Source organism: Nematostella vectensis, chromosome 9, assembly GCF_932526225.1.
Source record: "Nematostella vectensis chromosome 9, jaNemVect1.1, whole genome shotgun sequence".
Lineage (NCBI taxonomy): Eukaryota > Metazoa > Cnidaria > Anthozoa > Actiniaria > Edwardsiidae > Nematostella > Nematostella vectensis.
Window position 1 is genome coordinate 4,315,906 of NC_064042.1, and position 25,553 is coordinate 4,341,458.

The 25,553-nt window shown below is 41.6% G+C and overlaps 2 protein-coding genes and 1 long non-coding RNA gene across 3 annotated transcripts; 2 read left to right on the forward strand and 1 right to left on the reverse strand.

Moving 5' to 3' along the window:
- Positions 1–975: 975 nt before the first annotated feature.
- On the reverse strand, positions 976–13,739 carry LOC5517278 (hemicentin-1). The gene is made up of 16 exons (XM_048732374.1): positions 13,585–13,739; positions 13,017–13,406; positions 8,074–8,328; positions 7,458–7,715; positions 6,682–7,062; positions 6,318–6,578; positions 5,491–5,736; positions 4,992–5,237; positions 4,778–4,875; positions 4,455–4,507; positions 4,229–4,371; positions 3,614–3,898; positions 2,718–2,831; positions 1,785–1,806; positions 1,674–1,710; positions 976–1,578 (listed from the first exon to the last, which is right to left on the reverse strand). Exons 1-16 carry the CDS (start codon positions 13,631–13,633, stop codon positions 976–978), a joined length of 3,441 nt encoding a protein of 1,146 aa, XP_048588331.1. The 5' UTR covers positions 13,634–13,739.
- A 6,469-nt stretch (positions 13,740–20,208) lies between these two features.
- Positions 20,209–21,019, forward strand: LOC116608274. Its single transcript, XR_007313835.1, has 3 exons — positions 20,209–20,259; positions 20,745–20,797; positions 20,881–21,019. It is a non-coding gene; the product is annotated as an uncharacterized LOC116608274 (long non-coding RNA).
- Positions 21,020–21,485: 466 nt separating this feature from the next.
- LOC125572206 lies at positions 21,486–24,846 on the forward strand. Its single transcript, XM_048732375.1, has 5 exons — positions 21,486–21,672; positions 22,424–22,537; positions 23,382–23,403; positions 23,478–23,514; positions 23,602–24,846. The coding sequence occupies exons 1-5, from the start codon at positions 21,486–21,488 to the stop codon at positions 24,202–24,204; spliced, it is 963 nt and encodes a 320-aa protein (XP_048588332.1). The 3' UTR covers positions 24,205–24,846.
- The last annotated feature ends 707 nt before the right edge of the window (positions 24,847–25,553 follow it).

The window sequence follows — 25,553 nt, forward strand, 5'->3', positions numbered from 1 at the left end:
TGCACAAACCTACTCAAAGTTGCTTTACAATGAATGACCTGAAAACGTAGCCAAGGCGAGTTAAACAACTCCGGCAGCGGCGTAGGCTGGATTTTCAACAGGAGGGGGCCCAAAAGGGACTTTCAAGGAATTTTCTCCTGTATTTTAGATAATGTCTCCCCTCTTTATTGTATTTTTGGCTGCTAAAAGGGGGGCCCTATGCCACCCCCCTGGCTACGCCCCTGTCCGGTGAACCGAGTCTATGCCGTGTAAACAGATTTACTTTTACTTTTACGTGTAAGCAGGAGTCCCATAGTTTCTTTTGTGTCTTTACGCAGTAAACTTTATTTGTTATATATTTTAATTCCTTTTTACTAATATTTCTTTTACTTTTGTTCTGTGTAAAATAATAATAAACAAACAAACAAACAAAAATCAGAATGGAATACGGGGTTCCATGAATTGTAAAACGAAGTGTGTAGCGCGGGACAAAGACACCTCCGGCCTCGCCCGGGGTTACAAGATAGTGAAAATTTTAAAATCACCAGAAAAAGAGTACTAAGGCACTTTTAATGACACGATTCTATGTATGTATGCATGTATTTAACAAGGTATCAGCTCTTCTTTCTCGGCAAGGATTGCAATGAAAATGCAAGATTTACCATTAATTTAACCTCCCTCATTCGCAGGAGCCGATGCTCATTCCGGAGGGTTACCTTCACATCAAGGATGCTCCACCTCGCGAATCATTGTGTGCCCTGATTGGACCAGAAGGACTTGGCCGCACCACTCACCAGATCAACAGATGGGGGGTGGGGGGTGGGAATCTCTTAGTTATGCAAATAGTGGTTTAGACGGGGGTTTTGTAGTCACTGAAACAATTAGGACGTTTATGGTTGACGCTAAGGCCTTTTGGCATCTTGGTTTGTCCAGCGATTTTTTAGCATTAGCTAAAGTACCGTCTCAGAAGGTCTTTTCAATCGTGATATGAGCATCTTATGCGCTAGAGACTCTACTGCCTACCCGCTGATAACATGGATCTGTGGTTTTAGCTCTGTTCAACTCCTGGTACTCACTCCCTCTTATGTCTAAGCCTACTCCCCTCTCGTCCCTACCACCAGGCCTGGCCGCAATGCGTGTCCCAGGATGCAGTGGGGCATACTGCGCATTCTCGCTGTGTTGTGTCGTCGCCTGTAGGGACTGGTACACTTCATGTGGTAAGCCTCGTTTTCTTGTGCTCTCGTAACCTGGCTCGCTTTGATCACATGTGTCGTTTCTTGCTCTCCTCGCGGGGGGGTTCTGTCTACTCATTCTAGTGCTATCGACGCTTTCGTACTGGCGATTGGCTGGCACGTGCTGATCGCGTGACGGGTTGTTGTTTATAGCTTCATACTGCGTGACATTGCTCCCTTGCGCTACATCCTCGTATTGCGTGACGTTAATACGGTTGGATGGTCGTGCTTGTGTATTGTTCACTGGTTCGTATTGTGGAATGGGGTCAGGGATGGGTCCCCTATTATCCGATGGGGCGACCTCATAGTCTCCCATCTCTTGGATTGTGTTTCGGTCTTGGTTCGCATTTTCTTGCATTGCCACATTCTAAAGAATAATAGATTGTTTATGACGTTGTTTGTTGGTACCTCACTCTTCAAGATGTTGTATGTACCCTAGAAGAAAGAGAAAGAAATGCTTACCTGAAATCCAGAGTAGCCTGGGTTATCAGCTTCAGGTCTGTGGGGAAAAGGTTATGTTAACTCAAAAACAAGAATATGTAACGATAGCTGGAGAGTAGCAAGTTTTCATACCTTCTTTTCTTTGTTGTAAGACCTGCAAAAACAAGAAAAAAATACAAATTTATTACATATTATTATTATTGAAATGAGTAATCAAAATGCAAAAAAAGCTGTTTCCTAGCGTTGTCAATAACCTATTTAGGCTACATTTACTGCTGTTGAGCCGTGAACGCTTTCCCACAAATGACAAATTCAACAATGTTTATAACTCGGTAGTAGTCCATTTAAGCTTGACCAATAGGATCAATAAAAACAACAACTGAAATATATGCATTTTTAAAATATACTAGGAATCTAGTACGACAGATTATTAGATAATGTCAAGGTATAAAAAAGTCTGACTCGGATACCTTTGCTTTGGACACCCCCGCGAGTACCAGATCTGGGAGATCACTATCACACCAAGGGCACAGGACGATTTTATCTTTTATTTGGTATAGATACATATTCTGTACTGTTTCAAAACGCCACAAGGCCACATTTGACTTACTAAAATAAGAAATATTATTTCTTGGTTGTTTTTCATTGCATGATTTGTTTATATATATATATCTATATTTCGAATTATAAATTTAGTTTTGTGGATTTTTAAAAGAGAAGGAGGGCGGGGGTCTACCCTGGCTCCTGGGTAACAGAGGTTCCGAGCTTCGCGACGACAACGTCTTGGCTTCGCGGCGATCGCTCAAATCGCCGTCGCCGCGAAGCTCGGGGCCTCTGGTAACCAGGGTACGGGGGTCAAACAAGTTTTGGGGTTTCTCCTGGGGGGGGGGGTTGATGTTGACAAAGGGGGGGTTGTACAGAAAACTTAAGTGGAGTGGGGCTAAATACCGCCCCCCTTGGCCATAAATAATGAACACTCCTTTAGTACTACTTCAAGGATGCACTGAAATGTTACTCGACATACAACATATAACATAAAACAGTAAACATATCTGACGGACTTACCTGCCCTCTTCAGCACCACGATGTAGACAATCAGACCAAAGATAACCAAGAACAAGATGGCGACCAGCACAGCGAGACCAACAATGGTGGAGTTCTGATCATTTACCTCGACAGCTGGAACATAGTGTAATATAGACCATATGAGATACGTAAAGTAGAATTGTAAATGTGACGTAGCGATATTACTCTTCTACTGGTGTCTAGTCACGTGACAAACTCGTGGATCTGAAAGGAGTTATCCTGGCAGTCACGTGACAAGAACTTGTGCCTGTTAGTTGAGATAGCCCTGATGATCAACTGAAAAGCACCCAGTGGGGGTGGTACTGACGCTCACGTGACTAGCACACGTACCTGTGGGGATGGTACTTATGTTCACGTGACTAGCACACGGACCTGTGGGGGTGGTACTGATGCTCACGTGACTAGCACACGGACCTGTGGGGGTGGTACTGATGCTCACGTGACTAGCACACGGACCTGTGGGGGTGGTACTGATGATCACGTGACTAGCACACGGACCAGTGGGGGTGGTACTGATGGTCACGTGACTAGCACACGGACCTGTGGGGGTGGTACTGATGCTCACGTGACTAGCACACGTGCCTGTGGGGGTGGTACTGATGCTCACGTGACTAGCACATGGACCTGTGGGGGTGGTACTGATGCTCACATGACTAGCACACGTACATGTGGGGTGGTCCTGATGGTCACGTGAGTAGCACACATACTTGTGGGGGTGGTCCTGATGGTCACGTGACTAGCACACATACTTGTGGGGGTGGTACTGTTGCTCACGTGACAAGCACGCGTACCTGTGGGGGTGGTACTGTTGCTCACGTGACTAGCACACGTACCTGTGAGGGTGGTCCTGATGGTCATGCTACTAGCACACGTACCTGTGGGGGTGGTCCTGATGTAGACCGTGTCACGCCTCGTGTCTCCCTGCACTGACACAGTGACCTCCACCTCGTACAGAGTGTCAGACTCAAGATCATCCAACACGCACGACAGCGAGGCTGAACTACTGAAACCTGAGGACGTCACCCAATCACTTGACGCTCCAGCTAGAGGTCTAGCGCGCATCGTGCACTGCGCATTACTATAGGGCTTTGACCACGTGACTTTGATTCTTTGATTGGTAGGCCTAACGTCATCAAACTTTGGCAACTGTTGAGTATTCACTGGAAGAGGAATGGCTTCGATAAATAAGCTCTATATACCCAAGCCCATATATAAGCTTATAAATTAGCCTTTATGTTATTAAAGGTAAGAAACCGAAAGGAACTAATAATGCTACAATGATGTCGATGACAATGTAAAGGAATATATAATGATAACAAATGGTAACAACGACGAAGACGAGCTTTTTACCTCGCTGCATCTTGACATTTGTTTACGACAATCGTTGTGCTTCTTAGCTATATAGATTAGTCTTACGTATGTGATTGAAGCAAGAAACCGAAAGGAAATGTGACTAAAAATAGTAACGACGATTACGATGATCTTCTTACCTTGCTGCAATTTGACACTTGACGGTTCAATCGTTAAGTTGTATCTTGGCGCATTTTGTAGAAGGGCATTCTTGAGCGGTACAAAGGGATCTGAGACGTTTGCTGGCGTTGTTAGGGTTACGTACACGATAAGACTACCCGGCCTGGGATGGATAAGAAAAGAGCAGTCTGTGCATTATTCTAACATTTAATTAATATATTTACATGGTGTTGTTAAGGTTCTTACCCATAGCTCAAGAAGACCTTAGTCATACAAGTGGCATCGACGCTTTCTTGTACCTACAGAAATGTTGAGAGAGGTTAAAGCCGCATTGTCATCAGTTTACTTCCGTAGGTAAGACGGAAACCTCAACCGTTAAAAGACAAAAGAATCTATTCTAATCCATCGCTCTAAATTATCAATCACATCCTCAAAAAAACTTCCAATAGACACACTGCTTTCTATTATCGACCGGAAGTAAACTGGTGACAGTGCGACTTTAAAAGGTCTACAGTCTAAGATCTAGTAGATCTTACAACTCCCAAGCAGCAACTGGTTATTCAGGTTACCAGTTTTTCGAGGCTCGTTTTCATTTGATCGTTTGGTGGGTATTTGGCGTTTGTAAGCCGGAAACTTCCATTTCTTGTCTGCTCCGAGGTCGCTGCAACTATAAAACACGAAAACGTTTAGAGGGTCTTGCAATTTAAAAATTATGCTAATGCTTTCGGTAGAGCGCGTGACACAACAGAAAAGGTTGAAACGGTTAAGCGCCCCAGTACTTACCCACAGTGAATGTATGCCGAGATCCAGGGAAACCTTCCGCGTGACATGTCACCTCAGCTTCGTCTACACTTGTCAATTCAACTTCGTAAGTGACTTTTCTTCCAGTCCTGCTGGTCAAATGTGATTGTAACTTTTTGCTGCTTGTCACACATTCCATGGCAGGGGGAGGGGTCTTGTTTGTTTCTATGGTGATACTGACAGCTGGTGACTTTATGCACTTGAGTGGATACCTCTCCATGTCGACATCTGTCAACATGACACGCATAGGATATTAAATCTGACTTTAATGGCTCTCTAGGGGGGGGGGGGGGGTTAGAGGGTGATTAGTGATAGACATTACATCGACCCCTCGGCATTAGACCCAAAGAGTCAGGCATCCCCATAAACCTACAAATCCCCCAACCCCTCCACCCTTATCACATCCCTATTTTTCTTGTCCCAGCTTATTTATTGCCTTACTATCAAAATACTCAAAGACAGCCACTTAACAGCCACTTACAATAAACCGCTATGTCCGTTGATGCTGAGCCACAGCCGTCAATCACAGTACAGTTATAAACTCCCCCTTGATCTCTGCTTATCGAGGGGAACGTGAGTGTTGGTCCCTTCCCTTGAAGGACGCCATCTTTGACCCAGTTGATACTTGACGGATCAACAGCACTAGCGCTGCACGTCATCTGCACGTACGACCCCTCGCTTGTTGTGATGGTACGCGCAGGCGCAATGGACACAGACGAGCGGAATTCTGGGTATGAAATAAAGAATGATGTCAAAATAAGGAATTCACTCGCATGTGATAAATATTCACTGAATATTTTAATATTGGCTCTAAAACCTAGTTGTGATGGTACGCGCAGGCGCAATGCATACGGACGAGTGGAATTCTGGGTATGAAATAAAGAATGATGTCAAAATAAGGAATTCACTCGCATGTGATAAATATTCACTGAATATTTTAATATTGGCTCTAAAACCAGCTGTAATACTTGTATTGAGCATACCCCGAGAGAACATTGATCATTATTGGTACCATGTACCCACTAATCTTTACAGTCAAGATTGTATTTTCACTTCCACGAAGAATCCATAATCTTTATCGTTTTAAAATATAACTTTTGGGGCAGTTTGATTGTTTGGTTTGATTGACTATACATGCTATTCCCCAAACGATACAGGATTTTGAGTTCTGGGCGGTCATAATAAGACTACGAAATCGACTGTAACAAGAGAACGCCGCTCCAGGTTCGTTTTCCATCATAAACAATAACTTTGATACGCTGCATTTCCGTTTTTTTTTATCATTTATAAGAAGAAGAAAGGATGTACCTTGCACAATTGTTCTAGCAGTGGTATTTTGTCCAACTCCAGCAGTGTTGCTTGGGATACAAGTAAACAGCTGCTCGCCCAGGGTGTCAAGTAAAATGTCTTTAAAGACTCCATCCATTCTACTTGACAAATGACGGTTGTTAAGATACAGCGAGTACTGGATGACCCGCGGATGCCCTGTCGCCGAACAGTTGAAAGAAATAGTGGAGCTACTGCAGTATGAGCTCGCTAGTGGGGAGATACGTGTGTTTTCAGGTTTGTCTGAATAATAAAAAAATTTTGAATAGTATCATTATATAATTTTATGAAGCAAAAAATAATATGAGCACCCTTTACAGTCTATTAACAAAACCAATCATCTTACAAATGACAATAATTGTCGTCGTCTGTGAATCAGCCGTACACTCGTTGCCGTTGTTCAAGGTGCATGTGTAGGTCCCCCCATCTCTTCTCGTGATAGGACTGAACGTGTAGATCCCGGAGCTGGTCAGTACCGACCCGTTTGGTTTGTGTATTGCTTTGTTCAAGGGTGCTGTACCAGATGCGGCGCACTGCATGGTAAAACTGTTTCCCTCCACAACAGTTTGTGACGGGGTCAGACTCGTGATGCGCGGAGGTGCTATAAGAATTGCAGACAGCGCGAGAAAAAGGTTGATTATTAATTTATAAACCAAGGCCGGGCATCTTGTAAGTGTAGCTTTTGACCCCATTGTTATCCGCTGCATGGGACCCCTAGTCCATCCAGCTACGAATATGTTTCAAAGGTGTCAGTACACAATTTACAAAGTAAGTTTTAAATAGGCTGATGTCATTCTAGGGAGGAGAGGGGTGGCTTTCATAAGGGAGTTGACCAGCGCACGGCAATTGGCAAAAGATTATAAAAACTTACCGTACGCTTCAAAGCATTTTAAATGACAAACCGTTAATTTAGTCGGCTATTCAAAAAGGCTCATTCTTGAGTCGATAGAGGCGACTCCAACGAAAGCAACCCCTCCGTCTATTGCCCTATGTACGCACATTATACTATCTCCGCCACTCAGAGCAGTTTTATCTCTATACTTATCACCCGTGAAAAATTTTCAAAAATTTCAAGTATTATATACTTTTTTTGTTGCCGTGAAGGTTTATCATATTTCTTACCTTTGACTGTGACGGTGACGCTATTGTTGTGCCCATCTCCCGCCTTGTTACTGGGAACACACGTGAGGATGGTCACGCCAGGAGGGTTAAGACGAAGGACGAACAGTCCGTGCATCTGTGAGGCAAACTCTGTACCATTGCGATAGAGAGTGTAGGTTATGTTGTCTGGTTTACCCACCGCTGAGCAGTTTAACAAGACCATGCCACCAACACATACGGAAGATGCATTTGCTAACATTGTAGCGTTCTCTGGCTTATCTAGATCAAATCAGCTCATGAAGTAAGCAGGTAGAAATTTTACTATGAAAACTTCAAGGGATAGAGTAGTGGAAGTAAAGCAAGTTCGTTAAAACTCTTTTAGCACATAATTTGGCAACAGCAATAACTATAGTGCCTTGATGTCAACGTGCTCTACAAAATTATTCCTCTGCATGAGTTCTATAAGATATGCTAACTACCCAGGCAAAACCTCACTGTAAAATACGGATGTATTTTCACCCATGCCCACCGGCAATCGAAAAATCGAAATAATTAGGTGTTGTTCTTGTGAATAAGGTTACTGACCAACAACAGGGAGAACTCTCATGTACCAATAAATGTAAAAGCATATGCTTACATCTCACTGCGAGTGTTGCATCCCTGGTGTGGTTCCGTCCACATCCGTCAGTAGCCACGCACGTGTAGACCCCTGACAGGTCGCGGTGCACCATGGGAATGATGTAGGACGGTCCGTGTGCTACGGTGCGCCCCTTAGGGCTGATCCATGTGAAGGTTGGTGGAGGAGTACCATCAGCTGAACACGTCAGGTTCACTTGGTCACGCTCGGTCACGGAAGGACTCGGTGGAGAAATGACAACGCTGCTGGGTGGGACTAATGAAATTAAGAAGCTTGTATTTGCACTTCCAAAGCAAAGAATCTTTATGAGAACAAGCCAGAACATAACTGAGAGTTTATGGGGGGAGGGGCAGGACTCTTCACTAGTGTATCTGTATTATTCATTGCTTTTACAGCTTTCACAGCCACGTCAAACATATTATATTAGTGTTCATAACAATAACTATGTGACGGCAGTAATGCCGTTTGCAGAAGCCAAATTACTATAGAACCATCTATCATAGCTGTATTCTAGTTACCAAATCATCCCTTACATTACAAATTCAACAAAACTAGCTAAGTTACCCCCCCCCCCCCCCCCCCCGGTTCTTGCATAGTTAAAAACAAAACAATTTACACCAAAATGTTTCTACCTGATCTATTTTCACGATTTATTAATCACTCACGGTAGAGTGTTTTGAAAGTTGGTATTATTGGTCAAGTAAACTTCGACCCTTTCCCCACTTCTTCGTTCCCATTCTCCTCGAGGCAATACACCTCGCTCAGTCGCTGTTTCCGTTGAAAAATCACATAAACGCTTGGTACATTCAGACTCGCCCGGTAAAACATAGGTCAATAGAGGTAAGCAACTAAGAACGTTCAGCTGCAGCAAAGTAAGGGCAAATGAGGTGAAAATGAAGCAGGGTGATTCTCAGCTAATACACTCTTTTTTTTTATGAGTCTAATTTTTCAGTTGGGGCTGGGCGGTTCTTTTTTCGGGGATATTTAAGGATGTACTTAAATTTTAGTGCTTATAAAATACAGTACCAAATGAATTGTTAGGAGAAGAATTACACAAATGATTAATAGCAATTGTTATTGATGAACATAATCTGACACTGTATTTCAGAGCAAAAAGACTAAAAATGAAATATGTTGCTGCTATCTGAGCATCGGCATGTTCTTATCATGTTCTTAAAATTTTGGTGAAATCTCAGCCGGGAAGTTCTTGTAAAAAAGGTTCTTATAAAAAAAGAGTGTATTGAATAAATGAATTAAATAAAAAATAAAAACAACATGCCCGTGATCGCTTTCTCCGCCGATCCTGTCACGCTAGATGCGAGGTAAACCATCTTTTCCGCGCTCGTTTTTTAAGAGTTTAACCCACATGGAAGACTTTCTTGCAGAACCCTGCGTATAAATATTTTTTGGCTTTACATTGACTATAGAGGTCACATGTCGACGGAGGGCGTTTTATACTTCCTTAAGCTTTGACCGGAAGTTACCACACCGGAAGTTTTAAGATAATTCATGGATACTCTGTAGCGAAAAGCACAGAAAGACCACAAAAGTTCAAGCAAACAGGCAGGCAGGCAGAACGCAAGGCTGCGTGCAGCCGGAAACATCCTCGGGGACCCAGGGCGTCGCGGAGATCGGGCACACAGGGAGCGCGGCGCGAGAAAAAAAACAGGCTGAAAACGCCCTAGGCAACTGCTATGTAAAACCCATTTCTAAAAAAAAACAAAATCAAACTTGGTCTCTGATTGGTCTCATTTTATAATTAATCACCAATCAGAGCGATCCTTGTAAATTTGAAAAGCATACAGACCTCACGCACTAATCACAAACACCTAAATAACACATCCTCGGAAACCCAGGGGTATTTTCCTCTAACGTTTCACTCGCTAAATAACAAAGCCTGCTCAGTTTGGTGAAAGTCTCACGATCAAATTTTGCCTGGAGTCTTCAAACGGTTGCGCGAGCAGGGAGAAACTTGGGCACAATAACCGATCATGTCTTTTGCCCGCTCAGTTTCATTACTAAATAGCAGGTAATATACCTTCTGCGAATGCCTAACATTAGGCCTTTCCAGATTGCGCTCGGCACTATTTTAGCGCAATTTGGGTTTGGGAGCACTATTTTGATCAGAGAGCAATTTTTGGGTAAACAAGTCAACTTCTAGCTTTTTTAAACCAAGTTACTAGATTTTGTTGTCTTATATAGACATTTCAAGTTTCCTTAACTACAAATAATATTAACTCAACTAGGCTAAGACTGTAAGACTTGTGATTTCGACATTTTAATGGGTGGCCAGTGCTTTGGAAACCGCAAATATTGGGTAGCCTGTGGAGTTCATTACCATAATAGATGCCTTATCTAGAAGATCTGTTTGTCATGTTTTCCTGTTTTACATCTATTGTAATTATTTCTCGTTAGGAGATTGTTATAATTAAGATCTGTTATCAGCTTTGACACTATTGACATTAATACATTTCTGCCGATGGAATGTAATGATAGAGGCAGAAATTTTTATTTTGACGGCATGTGAATAACACGTAGGAATGTGAAGAGAGTTCAGTATGGGTATGAGTATATAAGGGGAGACATAGCGTGCTAGTGTCAATCTAGCCAGCTCCCCTGTTTAAGCCATATTGACTTTTGCTAAAAAAAAATTTTTTTTCTTGTATTTTCTTTTTTAAACTTTTTCTTCGGCTCTTAACCCCTAGAGCACGCAATGCTGAGCATTGGTTCGGGGAACACGGTCCAGAGTTTTTTCCCACAGGGTTTTTATCTCTCGTTTACGTGTCCGGCTCAGTATTAACTTCTTGTAAATATAAATTAGGTGATTATAATATTTCACCTTTTCAGATAGTAATTGTATTGGAGGTTCAGCAGTGTTTACTGCTTGGCAGATTGTTTTGCATTGTAATGTCATTCAGCAGTGATTACTGCTAGCTGGGCGCTGGCTACATATCCAAAATAAACAGGAGTTCTCCTGAACTGTGTTTGTTGATAAAGTGTTATGAAATGGAGGCAAAATTGGTGATGCTTGTAAATGAACATTGTTTTTAGTAGTATCCAAATAACAAAGGTAAACAAACAAAAGAAAACAAAGTTATTTATAATACAGTTAGTCGTTATACACTAAAGTGTGATTTACCCATTCATGGACAACAATATAAGATACTCTAATGCATGTATTTGATAAAAGCAATATTCTTTCTTTTATTCAAATTTTAATTAAAACACAACTTATCTCTTAATTGTTTTAAAAATATACGGTAATTTTCTTTTCGCCAATGAGCACTATTTGACCACTACTTTGATTTTAGAGCACTTTTTAAGCACTTTTTGGGTGTTTTTGGGAGCACTTTTCTGGCTTTTTGGGAGCACTATCTGGAAACGCCTACCTAACATCGATAGGATTATCGAAGAGTGGACCACCGACTTCCGAATTATTTTCGGCACCGAGGTCCTTGTTAGATTTTGTGCATCATTGCGATACCAAATATACCACAGAAACGTCGTAGCACTTCTGGAGGGGGGGGGGGGGGTGGGCTTGTAGTCTGTGACAATAGGCTCATACTCATTTCGAATGCATTTGATATCTCGATCGTAATTATTTTGTTTATCAAAGGTTAATTAAATAAAGAGTTCAAATAAAATCCCTCAAACTTATCTAGACTAATTTAAGCTTTTCCATAGAATTTTCCCAATATTGTTTGTTATGTTTAGCGTATAGTTTTTTTCTTTTCCCTCTTAGGGCTTGAACCCGTGAGCGATATGAACATCGCTCGGTCACTGTAGGCTGGTTCAGGTCCAACAAGATTAGTATACATCTTGGACGGTATACATCTCAGCGGATGTTACTAAAACAGGGAACGGGGAGCGGGGAACAGGGAGCGGGGAACAGGGATCTGGGAACGAGTGATCAGCGGTAGGGCACAGCGATTTTCAGTATTTTTATGATTATTGATATTGAAAGCTGCTGTTTTCCGTGACCATGACCCTTCTTTCCTCTAACACCAAGTTGACTGTTTACTAAATTAGACTATTGCAAAATGTTATTACTTTTCTTGCCCCATCTTATTTGTTCCTCTGTACACTTTATTACAGCTCAAGCTCAGAATCAAGCTTAGACTTGGACTCAAGCTCAGACATTGTTGAACTTGTAAAAGGAAAGCAGCAGCTTTCAACATCAATAATCATAAAAATACTGAAAATAGCACCTCAAATTTGTAACAGTGCTTTTCATCACTATGGGATGAGAATTTGAAGTCATGGCAATTTAGGATTGCAAAAATATCCACGTATTCAAAATATGTTTCCATAAATCTCTTTTCAAGTTTACCATTGCGATTTTATCTCGCACTAAACTACCCAAGCAAACTGTTATCATATTATCCCTTTAAACATACCTTTCACTTGACTTGATCTCTATCACATCTAAAATAAGAGAAACGTATTAGATTCGATTCAATGGGCGCATTAATTATTCATAATTCTTAGAAACAGAGTCAGAGATTTCACTTACCATCCATTTTAACGAGAGAAGAGCCAAAGAGACGCACGTGAGGTTGCTACATCGCTGTGCCCTACCGCTGATCACTTGTTCCCAGATCCCTGTTCCCCGCTCCCTGTTCCCCGTTTTAGTAACATCCCATCTCAGCCATTAGTCCATAAACATCAAGCGATTACTTTGATGCCTGTGTGTTATTAGATCTCTTGTTTTTACACTTTTGATCATTTTTGTTTTTAATAAGGAAGCCTTTTTTAGCCTTTGTCTTGAGGGTGACGGCTTAACAAAGGTTCGACTGTATTATTTAACCCTAGGCTTGTGCATGGTTGGATAGATATAATAACCTTACTACAAACTAAAACCCCTGATGTGAGTAGAAGACAAAGTCTGCAAACAAAACCTTTCCTAGAAAATACACCAAATATTAATCGCAAAGGGCATTTACCTTGCACGTTAAACACGGTGTCTAACGGGGGATTTCCTGTAATGGTTGGCAAACTTCCTGCTGCAACTCTACACTGTAGGCTTTTAGTGCCGAATCCATCTTTATTGTTGCTAACATTCGCCAGCGTAAACACAATATGGTAGAGAGGGCTTGAATCCGTGAGCGATATGGACATCACTCGGTCACTGTAGGCTGGTTCAGGTCCAACAAGATAAGTATACATCTTGGACGGTGTTGCTCCAGGCGCTGTAGACTGCTCCCAGATCTCAATTCCTGACAAACTCTGGCCTGACTCCAGAGTCACATTCCACGTCATTGTAGCGTTGTCGCCATCGTTGAGGCATACGGATCTATCGAATTGCCACTGCCATGTACTGCTGGAGCTTACAGCTGTTGAACGGGAGAAGAATATAACCGAAATATAATCTTCAAAGGACTGATCTTTCACCATGCGAAATCAAATTCAGATGCAAACGGTTTTTCAAATTGCAAACAACTTCGCTCGCACTTTGAAAGACTCGCATGGGAGTAAGCAAGCTAGCCGAAATATAAACGCTACATCACGTACCTTCAAGCCTTAATAGTACATAGCATACATAAAGCCATAGAATTTGCATCCTTTACCGTCAAAAAGTAGCGCTTAATCGAAGTATAGATGTATTTGCACCATGTCTCAGTTAAGTAGTTATCAGTTTACTTCCGCGTCTCTTCTGAAAAGTACCTAGGACCACACAGCAAAGCCTTGTGGGTATAGTTCGGATGTGACCACAGGTATCCCAGCCAAAAACATATTCTAAATTCTAAAAAACAGAGATCATTTACGATTACGAACCAGAATTTGTTAAAACAATTTTAAACATTTATTCCACTGCAACTAAACCGTGCCTTAATTGATGTGCTTGATGACCCGGTAGATTGTATCGAAACACGACTCTCGCCTTTATTTCCCAAATATATTACGAGCTCCAACATTACTTATACCAAAATGATCCCTGAAATGCGTAGACTAAGTATTTTGTATTTATTTTTGTGCGTTTCCAGTGGGGTTTCCCTGCTAGCAGAGGCCTCTTTTCTCTGTATTTCGCTGGGCTGGAGTTCGCGAGGAAAAGATACCTCTGCCATGGGTCGAAACTGTTTTTGTTGCGCATGCGTGAGCGTTGATAAGCGACCAACGTGCCAAAACCCGTACCATCGCGCGAAAGCTGTCAATATGATAATATGCTTTGCATGGGTTCAGTCGAAAATCATGAATCAAACTCCGGTTAGTTTTCCCTGCTAGCAGAGGCCTCTTTTCTCTGTATTTCGCTGGGCTGGAGTTCGCGAGGAAAAGATGCCTCTGCCATTGGTCGCAAGTTCGTTTGTTCAAACCGCCGTCCACGATCGTGGACGAGATCCAGAGCGCATGCTCCGTTCATTAATTACTGGCCACTATTTGAGCCCACAATGACTAGCGCATGCATGAAACGTATATCCGCTGCGGGATAATAAGCCCGCATTCGAAACCGCGTCCTCCGTAGAAATATCACGCGACGAATTATAAAAGAAGCCATTCAATGCCTTATCTTTATTCAGAATTTTCTCTCTTTTGACTAACGAGTCAATCTTCCGTTTACAGGTTTTGCATATTCTTCTGGGAATAGCTGATCTAAGTTTACCAAAAAGTTTTGTAACATTTTCTTCGAATCCAACTGTGCGATATTTACATTTGAAGAAACTCGCCTGCCCAGATGTCTTGAAATTAATCCCACAAACAAGACAAAACTCGTCTTTGCTGCGTTTGTTGTTCAATCTTTTAGTGACGTTTTAGGTGATTAAAATTGAACAGTTGTTTTCTTTTTTCGAAGAGGAGAACTAACCGGAGTTTGATTCATGATTTCCGACTAAACCCATGCAAAGCATATTAGCATATTGACAGCTTTTGCGCGATGGTACGGGTTTTGGCACGTCGGTCGCTTATTAACGCTCACGCATGCGCAACAGAAACAGTTTCGACCCATGGCAGAGGTATCTTTTCCTCGCGAACTCCAGCCCAGCGAAATACAGAGAAAAGAGGCCTCTGGGAACAGTGGGGTAGGTACGATCAGCTAAAGTTTTATTCCGATTCACACTTCGGTGTTTATAAGAAAGCAGAAACTGACAAATTCAAAACACGACTTGATCGCCTTTCCCCCCCGAAATAGCACGAACGTCGACGTAACTTATACCAAAATAGTCCCTGAAATATATGCGATTTCTATAGTGCGGGTAGGATCAGTGATAGCTTGATACCGAACTTGTTTTTTTTTTTTTTGTACTACTGTGTTATTACAACTTCAACGATGCGCTATCATTTGCATTATCACAATATATTTTAAACTTGCCGCTAGACATTAATGTTTGACGACCTATGGTAGCCCAAATCTCAAAGCAGTCGTTAAAGCCGCATTGTCACCAGTTTACTTCCGGTCGATAACGTAACAATCTCCGATTATTTTTAACGGAAAACGCGAAAAATATTTCAAAATATTGAAAGCAGTGTGTCTATTGGAAGTTTCTTTGAGGATGTGATCGATACTTTAGAGCGGATGGCCTGTTAAATATCTTGGATTCTAATACAGTTGAAGCTCTCGTAAGCGACCACCTTGGGAACTGAAAATTGTATTCGTTAACGGAGCTGGTCTTTTACGAGAGCTTGCTCTCATAAGCGACCACTGGGCGCCAAAAACTTGAACAATAGGTGTTGGTCGCTTACGGGAGCTTAATTAAAATGGAATCTAAAAGTTATCGTGATAATAACAAAGCTGTGATATTTTCGTTTATTGCTTGATTTTAAAACTAGGTATTTGACTTATCATGAGAGTGACTTCTTTTATTTAAGTTAATAGCAATTAAATCTACGCAAAGTAGCCGTTATGCTAGTTTATATCGACGACTTTCGCTTTTCGTCATGAGAAAATCTTCTGCGTCTACGACCATCGCACGGCGTCTTTTGCTAGCCGATTTCTAAAGCGTGCAACAAACAAGTGGATGGCTATTGTAACTGGAAAAAAGGATAAATCGTGGAGCTGGCAATGGACTAGAGATTCCTTGCATTTACACATTTTCTGGAGACAAAGAAATGCCAATCCCATGGTTGAAATTGAAGTTAGAAAATTGAAATTATGAAATTCTTTAATGGTTGCCTACTGGAAAGGCAGCTTTTGTGAAACATTACAACATTTCTGCTTTATATTTGATTTCAGCATGCATTGGATATGATGTTTATCAGGTGTTGACTGATGTTGTAAAGCCAAAAATCATTGTGGTCACTTACGAGAGCTTAAAAATAAAATAAAATCTCAGTTGGTGTTTTGAAATTGTGGTCGTTAACGGAGCTGGTCGCACCGATAAGTTGGTCGCTTACGAGAGCTTAGAATTACAGAGTTTGTGTGACAACTCAATCGGTGATTCGTGACCGTGGTCGTTATCGGAGCTGGTCGCTTACGAGAGCGGTCGCTCAGAGAGCTTCGACTGTAGATTATTTTGTCTTTTAACGGTTGAGGTTTCCGTCGGACCTCCTGAAGTAAACTGGTGACAATGCGGATTTAAGCTTAACCAATAACATTCAAACTAAGAAGTCATGAATATTTTATGAGAACTAGGCGCCTTTTTTAATGATGTCCAGAAAACAATAGCCTTTCTGCCCGATGTGTCTGTCACAGCATTTTAAAACTTTAACTTGATATAAATACTTTAGACCCAGCACCGCACGACCTTTATTTGTATTTTTTGTCAATAAACTCTATATGAAACATTACCTGTATGTCAACACTGATGTCTACGGTGGCCCATAAGTGGAATCCAAATCCAAATACAAACTCCGAATTCCAAAACCTCACTCTAAATTCCAAAACCTCACTCTAAATTTAAATTCCACTGCCGTTTGTTTTATGCTGGAGAGAGGTAGCGGGGAGGTGGGGGGGGGGGGGGAGGGGGGCGTTTAATAGAAAGGGGTGTTTGTTAGAGATGGGCGTTCAATACAAACATGTAACCTGAGGGGGAGGCGTTCGTTAGATAGGGGGAGTTCATTAGAGAGGGGGCGTTCATTAGATAATTTACGGTAATGTATACTGTATCCCTATCATAAGAATTCCTAGGATAGCGCTACTGCACCAGGAAACCGGGCAGGCAATAAACAAGCAAAACAAATGCAATAATTAAAAAAAAGTAGCAATTAATAATACTGTCATACCTGTTTTTGATTACGTCTGACGTGAGGTTTTGTAATTGAGGGTGAGGTTTTGTAATTTAGAGTGAGGTTTTGGAATTGGAAGTGAAGCTTTAGAATTGAGCGGCGAGGCTTTGGAATTGAAAGTGAGCTTTTGGAATTGAGAATGAGCTTTTGAAATTGAAAGTGAGCTTTTGGAATTGGTAGTAAGGCTTTGGAATTGAGAGCGAGGCTTTGGAATTGAGCGCGAGGCTTTGGAATTGAAAGTGAGCTTTTGGAATTGAGAGTGGGCTTTTGGAATTGAGAGTGAGCTTTTGGAATTGAGAGTAAGCTTTTGGAATTGGTAGTAAGGCTTTGGAATTGAGAGCGAGGCTTTGGAATTCGGAGTTTGGATTTGGATCAAATTTTTCCGGGGTTGGAAAGGGGTGAGTTTTTTTTTTGTTTTTTTTGTTTTTTTTTGGGGGGGGATGTTTTATTATTGATATTTTTTTGACTCGCAAAAAACAAGTATACGAAGAAGAAAATACTTGAAAGCCTGGAAGCAGGCAATTTCGGTGAATTGATAACAGATCCCCTTACAGCCAGTCAGGATTACGAGCTGTCGCTAATAGGCAATTCAATTGTACTTTTATAGCATTGTACTATAGTTTTAAATTTTCTTAGGGGCCGATTACATGATGAATTTCAGCCCGGTTAGGGAGGCTGAAAGTCCAGCCCGGTATCTCGCACAAATACTTGTAAAATTTCTCTTTCGATTACATGAAATAGTTTTCAGCCTGGGATCAATTTCAGCCCGGGAGGACTTTTCCAGCCCGGGCTGGCAAACCGGGCTAGGATTTTCAGCCCGGGCTAGCGGGTTAAAAATCGCCGCATAATCGCGTAAATATCTCAGCCGTCGATGTAAAAATAAAATAAAATCCGAGTCCAGCCCGGGCTGAATAGAACTCAGCCCGGGCTGGATTTAAGGCATATAATAGGTAAGCAGCTACTCGGACTGAAGCTTCAGCACGGGCTGATGAAAACTCAGCCCGGGCTGAAATTCATCATGAAATCGGCCCCTTAGATTGTACTAAATTGCTAAGTCGAATTTAGTGCAGGTTCTCGATTTAATCAACGATTCAAATTTTTGCATGTTTTTCGGATGAGATGTCATCCGAAAGCACTATTTGAGCACTAGTAAACATGATTTTTATTTCGAGTCCATTGGACCACATCATCCGACATTACGGCGATTAATTAACTGTAGGTAGAAACTGATTTTTATAACGTAAGCGCTAACCAATCAGAGGCGTATCTAAAAATAACTGTTTGTTTTAAAAATAGCTTTGGAACATACCCTAATACGGGGGATTCGTTCTCTTACATCATGGTCTCTTGGCCGTATACAAACTAAGAAAGCGAGTCAGCTTTTAAACTTTACTTGTTTTTTTGTAAAACAACATGTTGTAAAACCGCAGCTTTTATGTCACATATGTCACATGGACTAAGCTAAAATAAAGCTCAAAATCAGGCTAATTAACTTTATATCCCAGTGATGAATTTTCACGCGCGCTCAATTCGGACCACGTGCACATTTTCACAGTACAAATATCAGGCGATAACGTCAAGCCAAAGTGATATCACACGTAGCCCAAGCTCTTTATTTGTCCCTATTGATTTTAAGGTAAACATAGGGCGAAAAACAAAATTAGTGAAAATAAAAAAAACATTTGTTGAAAAGACGTGTATAGTCTAGTGTTGTGTTTACTTTTTGCGTGTTCTTTGGCCGTATTAAAGCGCCTTTTTCAAGATTCAAGATTCACGATTTGAAATTTTAAACGAACGATGTGAAAGATAGGAAAGTTATTTTGGACATACCTCACGTTTCGTCCTCGTCGTCTTCCCGCTTAATCATCACGGCGACATCCTCACAGATAGTTGGAGTCCAACCAGTTCAAACCTCAGTATATTCGTCTTTTTGTCGTCGAAATATGCTTACCAACAATGAACTTGGCAACCGTCAAAATTGTCTCGTCCTCGCAAGCGCAAAATCATGCCCATGCACCTGTGGCTGCGAAGATTTAGCAAGAGCCAAAGAGGTCCCTGCCGTGGGAGGGAGCGTCGAAATAAGTGCGCAAATTTTGCACACGATTCCCCTGCCGGGGAAAATAAGTCCTAGCAAAATTTTTCTTGCCGTGTGGGGGGAGTGTAGAAACTTGATTGCATTGTTCTTTTCTACAGATTCCGTAAATTTTGATCATGAGGTGACGAATATCGTAGTGTATAAGAGGACATATCACCGAAAACTATGAAAAAAATTGTTTTCTACAATTTATGCAGTGTAAATTGGTGTTCTTAGCACATAATAAATAGCCTTTGCATCTGGTCTAGCGACCCCGTAACCATGACAACGGTTACCGTGGTAACATGATAAATTCTATATTTTGTTAAAATTAATAGCTGGACCTGGTGTAAAGGCTATTTCATATCTGTGCAATGTCAATAAACATATATATGCCTTAAGATTTCCAAATCATTTTGCCTAAATTTTCCCCATTTTTACTTGATTGATTCTAGCTAATTGAAATTCAAATGTATGCAAATAAACGTTTTGCCAAGGGAACAACAATTTCAACTGTTGCCAGTTACCAAGATCTACCACTATGTCAAGCTTTATTGCCATACAATGTATACTTCGCGAGATATTCAAGAAAATCATTTGGTTCCGCGTATAAGCTTATATGGGCATTCAAGCAAACTACCTATTTCTATAAGATCTGTCAAAATATGCAAAACATTTAGCTGCAGTATTTACTTCCTGTTGAACCCGGGGTTTTGGAGAGATCAACTTTTATGGGCTTCATCCGTGACATGTCACGCGGAAGGTTTCCCCGGATCTCGGCATACATTCACTGTGGGTAAGTACTGGGGCATAATTTTTACATTGCAAGACCCTCTAAACGTTTTCGTGTTTTATAGTTGCAGCGACCTCGGAGCAGACAAGAAATGGAAGTTTCCGGCTAATAAAACGCCAAATACCCACCAAACGATCAAATGAAAAGGAGCCTCGAAAAACTGGTAACCTGAATAACCAGTTGCTGCTTGAGAGTTGTAAGATATACTAGATCTTAGACTGTGGAGAAGTTGTATCATTGTACTGGACTACCTCTCCCTTGAGCTCCCTAAGGGGCACATCCGAAGAAATACAAATGATACTGTTGATCCTAGAAAAATTAAACAGGAAGTTTTACTTCACGAATGACAGCCTATATAAATGTTGTCATGGTGGGGGTCCCGCACTGCCACCAGTTTACTTCCGGTCGATTACGCAACAATCTGCGATGATTTTTAACGGAAAACACGAAAAATATTTCAAAATATAGAAAGCAGTGTGTCTATTGCAAGTTTCTTTGAGGATATGACTGATAATTTAGATCGGATGGCCTGTTAAATATTTCGGATTCGAATAGATTCTTTTGTCTTTTAACGGTTGAGGTTTCCGTCTTACCTGCAGAAGTAAACTGATGACAATGCGGCTTTAACCTCTCTCAACATTTCTGTAGGTACAAGAAAGCGTCGATGCCACTTGTATGACTAAGGTCTCCTTGAGCTATGGGTAAGAACCTTAACAACACCATGTAAATATATTAATTAGATGTTAGAATAATGCACAGACTGCTCTTTTCTTGTCCATCCTAGGCCGGGCAGTCTAATCGTGTACGTAACCCTGACAACGCCAGCAAACGTCTCAGATCCCTTTGTACCGCTCAAGAATGCCCTTCTACAAAATGCGCCAAGATACAACTTAACGATTAAACCGTCAAGTGTCAAATTGCAGCAAGGTAAGAAGATCGTCATAATCGTCGTTACTATTTTTGTCACTATATTCACCAGCATTGTCATCGTCATCATAGCAGCATTAGTTTCTTTCGGTTTCTTGCTTTAATCATATACATAAGATTAATCTATATAGCTAAGAAGCCAAAAGATTGTCGTAAACAAATGTCAAAATGAAGCGAAGTAACAAGCTCGACTTCGTCGTTTTACTATTTGTTATCATTATATATTCCTTTACATTGTCATCGGAATCATTATAGCATTAGTTGCTTTCGGTTTCTTACCTTTAATAACATAAAGGCTAATTTATGAGCTTATATATGGGCTTGGGTTTATAGAGCTTATTTATCGAAGCCATTCATCCCTCAGTCAATACTCAACAGGCGCCAAAGTTTGATGACGTCAGGCCTACCCATCAAAGAATCAAAGTCACGTGGTCAAAGCCCTATAGTAATGCGCAGTGCACGATGCGCGCTAGACCTATAGCTGGAGCGTCACGTGACTGGGTGACGTCATCAGGTGTCAGTAGTTCAGCCTCGCTGTCTTGCGTGTTGGATGATCTTGAGCCTGACACTTTGTACGAGGTAGAGGTCACTTTGTCGGTTCGGGGAGACACGAGGCGTGACACGGTCTACATCAGGACCACCCAATCAGGTAGGTGTACTAGTCACGTGATCATCAGTACCAACACCACAGATAAGCGTGCTAGTCATGTGATCATCAGTACCACCCCAATAGGTATATTTGCTAGTCACGTGAGCATCAGTACCACCCCCACAGGTACGTGTGCTAGTCACGTGACCATCAGGACCACCCCCACAGGTGCGTGTGCTAGTCACCTGACCATAGGAAAATCCCCACGTGCTAGTCACGTGACCTTAAGTACCACCCCCACATGTATATGTGCTAGTCACGTGATCATAAGTACCACCCCCACAGGTATGTGTGCTAGTCACGTGAGCATCAGTACCACCCCCACAGGTATGTGTGCTAGTCACCTGACCATAGGACAATCCCCACGTGCTAGTCACGTGATCATTAGGACCACCCCAATAGGTATATTTGCTAGTCACGTAAGTATCATTACCACCCCCACCGGTATGTGTGCTAGTCACGTGAGCATCAGTACCACCCCCACAGGTCCGTGTGCTAGTCACGTGATCATAAGTACCACCCCCACAGGTATGTGTGCTACTCACGTGAGCATCAGTACCACCCCCACAGGCCCGTGTGCTTTTCAGTTGATCATCAGAGCTATCTCAACTAACAAGCACAAGCTCTTGTCAAGTGACTAGCCACGAGTTTGTCACGTGATTAGACACCAGTAGGAGAGTAATATCGCTACGTCACATTTTACACCTCTACTTTATGTATCTTATACGGTCTATATTACACTTTGTTCCAGCTGTCGAGGTAAATGATCAGAACTCCACCATTGTTGGTCTCGCTGTGCTGGTCGCCATCTTGTTCTTGGTCATCATTTGTCTGATTGTCTACATCGTGGTGCTGAAGAGGGCAGGTAAGTCCGTCAGATATGTTTACTGTTTTATGTTATATGTTTTATGTCGAGTAGCATTTCAGCCTTCCTCGAAGTAGTACATTATTTATGGCCAAGGGGGGGGGGGCGGTATTCAGCCGGACTCCACTTGAGTTTTCTGTACAACCCCCCCTTTGTCAACATCAAAACTTTGTTGACCCCCCCCCCCAAGAAAAACCTCAAAACTTTGTTGACCCCCCCCCCCCTTCCCTGGTTACCAGAGGCTAAGGGATTTAAGCGATCGCCGCGAAGCCAAAACGTTGTCGCCCACCCTCCTTTTTTAAAAATCCACAAAACTAAATTTATAATACGAAATATAGATACATATAAACAAATCATGCAATGAAATACAACCAAGTAATAATATTTCTTGTTTTAATAAGTCAAATGTGGCCTTGTGGCGTTTTAAAACAGTACAGAATATGTATCTATACTTAATAAAAGATAAAATCGTCCTGTGCCCTTGGTCTGATAGATCTCCCAGATCTTGTACTTGTGGGGGTGTCTAAAGCAAAGGTATCCGACTCAGACTTTTTTACACATTGACATTATCTAATAATCTGTCGTACTAGATTCCTAGTATATTTAAAAAATGCATATATTTCAGTTGTTGTTTTTAGTGATCCTATAGGTCAAGCTTAAATGAACTACTACCGAGTAATAAACTTGTTGAATTTGTCATTTGTGGGAAAGCGTTCACGGCTCAACAGCAGTAAATGTAGCCTAAATATGTTATTGACAACGCTAGGAAACAGCTTTTCTGCATTTTGATTACTCATTTCAATAATAATATGTGATAAAGTTTTATTCTTTTCTTGTTTTGCAGGTCTTACAACAAGGAAAAGAAGGTATGAAAACTTGCTACTCTCCAGCTATCGTTACATATTCTTGTTTTTGAGTTAACATAACCTTTTCCTCACAGACCTGAAGCTGATAACCCAGGCTACTCTGGATTCCAGGTAAGCATTTCTTTCTCTTTCTTCTAGAGTTGATACAACATCTTGAGGTACCAATAAACAACGTTAAAACAATCTATTATTCTTCAGAATGTGGCAATGCAAGAAAATGCGAACCAAGACCAGCACACAATCCCAGAGATGGGAGACTATGAGGTCGCCCCATCGGAAAATAGGGGACCCACCCCAGACCCCATTCCACAATACGAACCAGTGAACAATACACAAGCACGACCAACCAATCGTAGAAACGTCACGCAATATAATGTTGTAACGCAAGGGGGCAATGTCACGCGATACAAAGCTATGAATAGACATGCATCACGTGATCAGCACGTGCCAGCCAAACGCCAGTACGATAGCGTCGATAGCACGAGAATGAGTACACAGAATCCACCCGCGAGGAGAGCAAGGAACGGCACAGGTGATCAAGGCGAGCCAGATTATGAGAACACAAGAAAACGAGGTTTACCACACGAAGTGTACCAGTCTTTAGAGGCGACGACACAACACAGTGATTATGCGCAGTATGCCCCACTGCATCCTGGGACACGCATTGCGGCCAGGCCTGGTGGTATTGACGAGAGGGGAGTAGGCACAGACATAAGAGGGAGTGAGTACCAGGAGTTGCACAGGACTGAAACCACAGATCCATGTTATCAACGGGTAGGCAGTAGCGTTAGTAGCGCGTAGGATGCTCATATCGTGGATCCGTGTGATCAACGGTTAGGCTCTAGAAATACCACTAGCGAGTGAGATAGTCCCGCGGATCCGTGTGATTAAAGGGTAGGCAGTAGAGTTATTAGCGAGTGAAATGCTCATGTCGCGGATCCATGTGATCAACGGGTAGGCAGTAGAGTTATTAGCGCGTGAAATGCTCATATCACACGTACACGTACACTTGAGGTAAATATTATCAAATATTTTGTCACTAGTCATCACCACGCAAATTTTGTCATACCACAGTGACCGAGATTACCGTGTTGCCCTATGTTACCATTCACATAAACTGGATATATCAACAAAAGATCCTCATGCTATCCCTCGCTATTATCATGCGGTAAAGTATACCAGGAACAATAAAGATAAATATGTTTTTAATGCCGTTTCAATAGAAACCCCTGAATATTATGAATTTTTCTATTGCTGCTAGTGGTTAGTTATCTTTGGAAGCGCAACCAAGGTATCCTATCGTGTAGACCTGAATCAACACGTCTTTCACAGTGTGGGTTTACAGAGGCTCGCTTCCTGGTTACTGCCAACATGAACTAATTTGCTAATTATATTTGACGTTAGTTGTATCCCGCACGGCACGCAATAAAAAATTCCCATATATATTGCGTCCTTACCACTACTCTATTTATTCCACCAACCCTTTTTCTCACGAAAAATGGTCACGAATCACCGATTGAATTGTCACACAAATTCTGTAATTCTAAGCTCTCGTAAGCGACCAGCTTATCGGTGCGACCAGCTCCGTTAACGACCACAATTTCAAAACACCAACTGAGATTTTATTTTATTTTTAAGCTCTCGTAAGCTACCACAATGATTTTTGGCTTTAAAAAACATCAGTCAACACCTGATAAACATCATATACAATGCATGCTGAAATCACATATAAAGCAGAAATGTTGTGATGTTTCACAAAAGCTGTGTTATGAAGGAATTGTTAATCTATGCAAAAGTCGTTTCCGACACGTCAGATATTTACTTTCACTTTCCATTCGACATTTCACTTATTTGCTTTACGTGGATCTCTTCATTGTTTGACTAAGCATGCGCAGTTACTGTTTAGCAAAACAGGTTTTATATTTGCAGGCTAGAATAACAGTTTAACGATTACTTTTATCCTTAATCTTACCGCTGTTACATTACTTAATTTTGCATATTACTATAGTCAAACTATTCCTTTTATACTGCTCTGTCTATTTCTATCGAAGGAATTTATTCTAAGTCATTTATTATTTCATCGTTGATTTTCTTCCCAAAGTCAACACCCGATCTTCTATTTTTACATCATCCTTAAAACCAGTTTGACC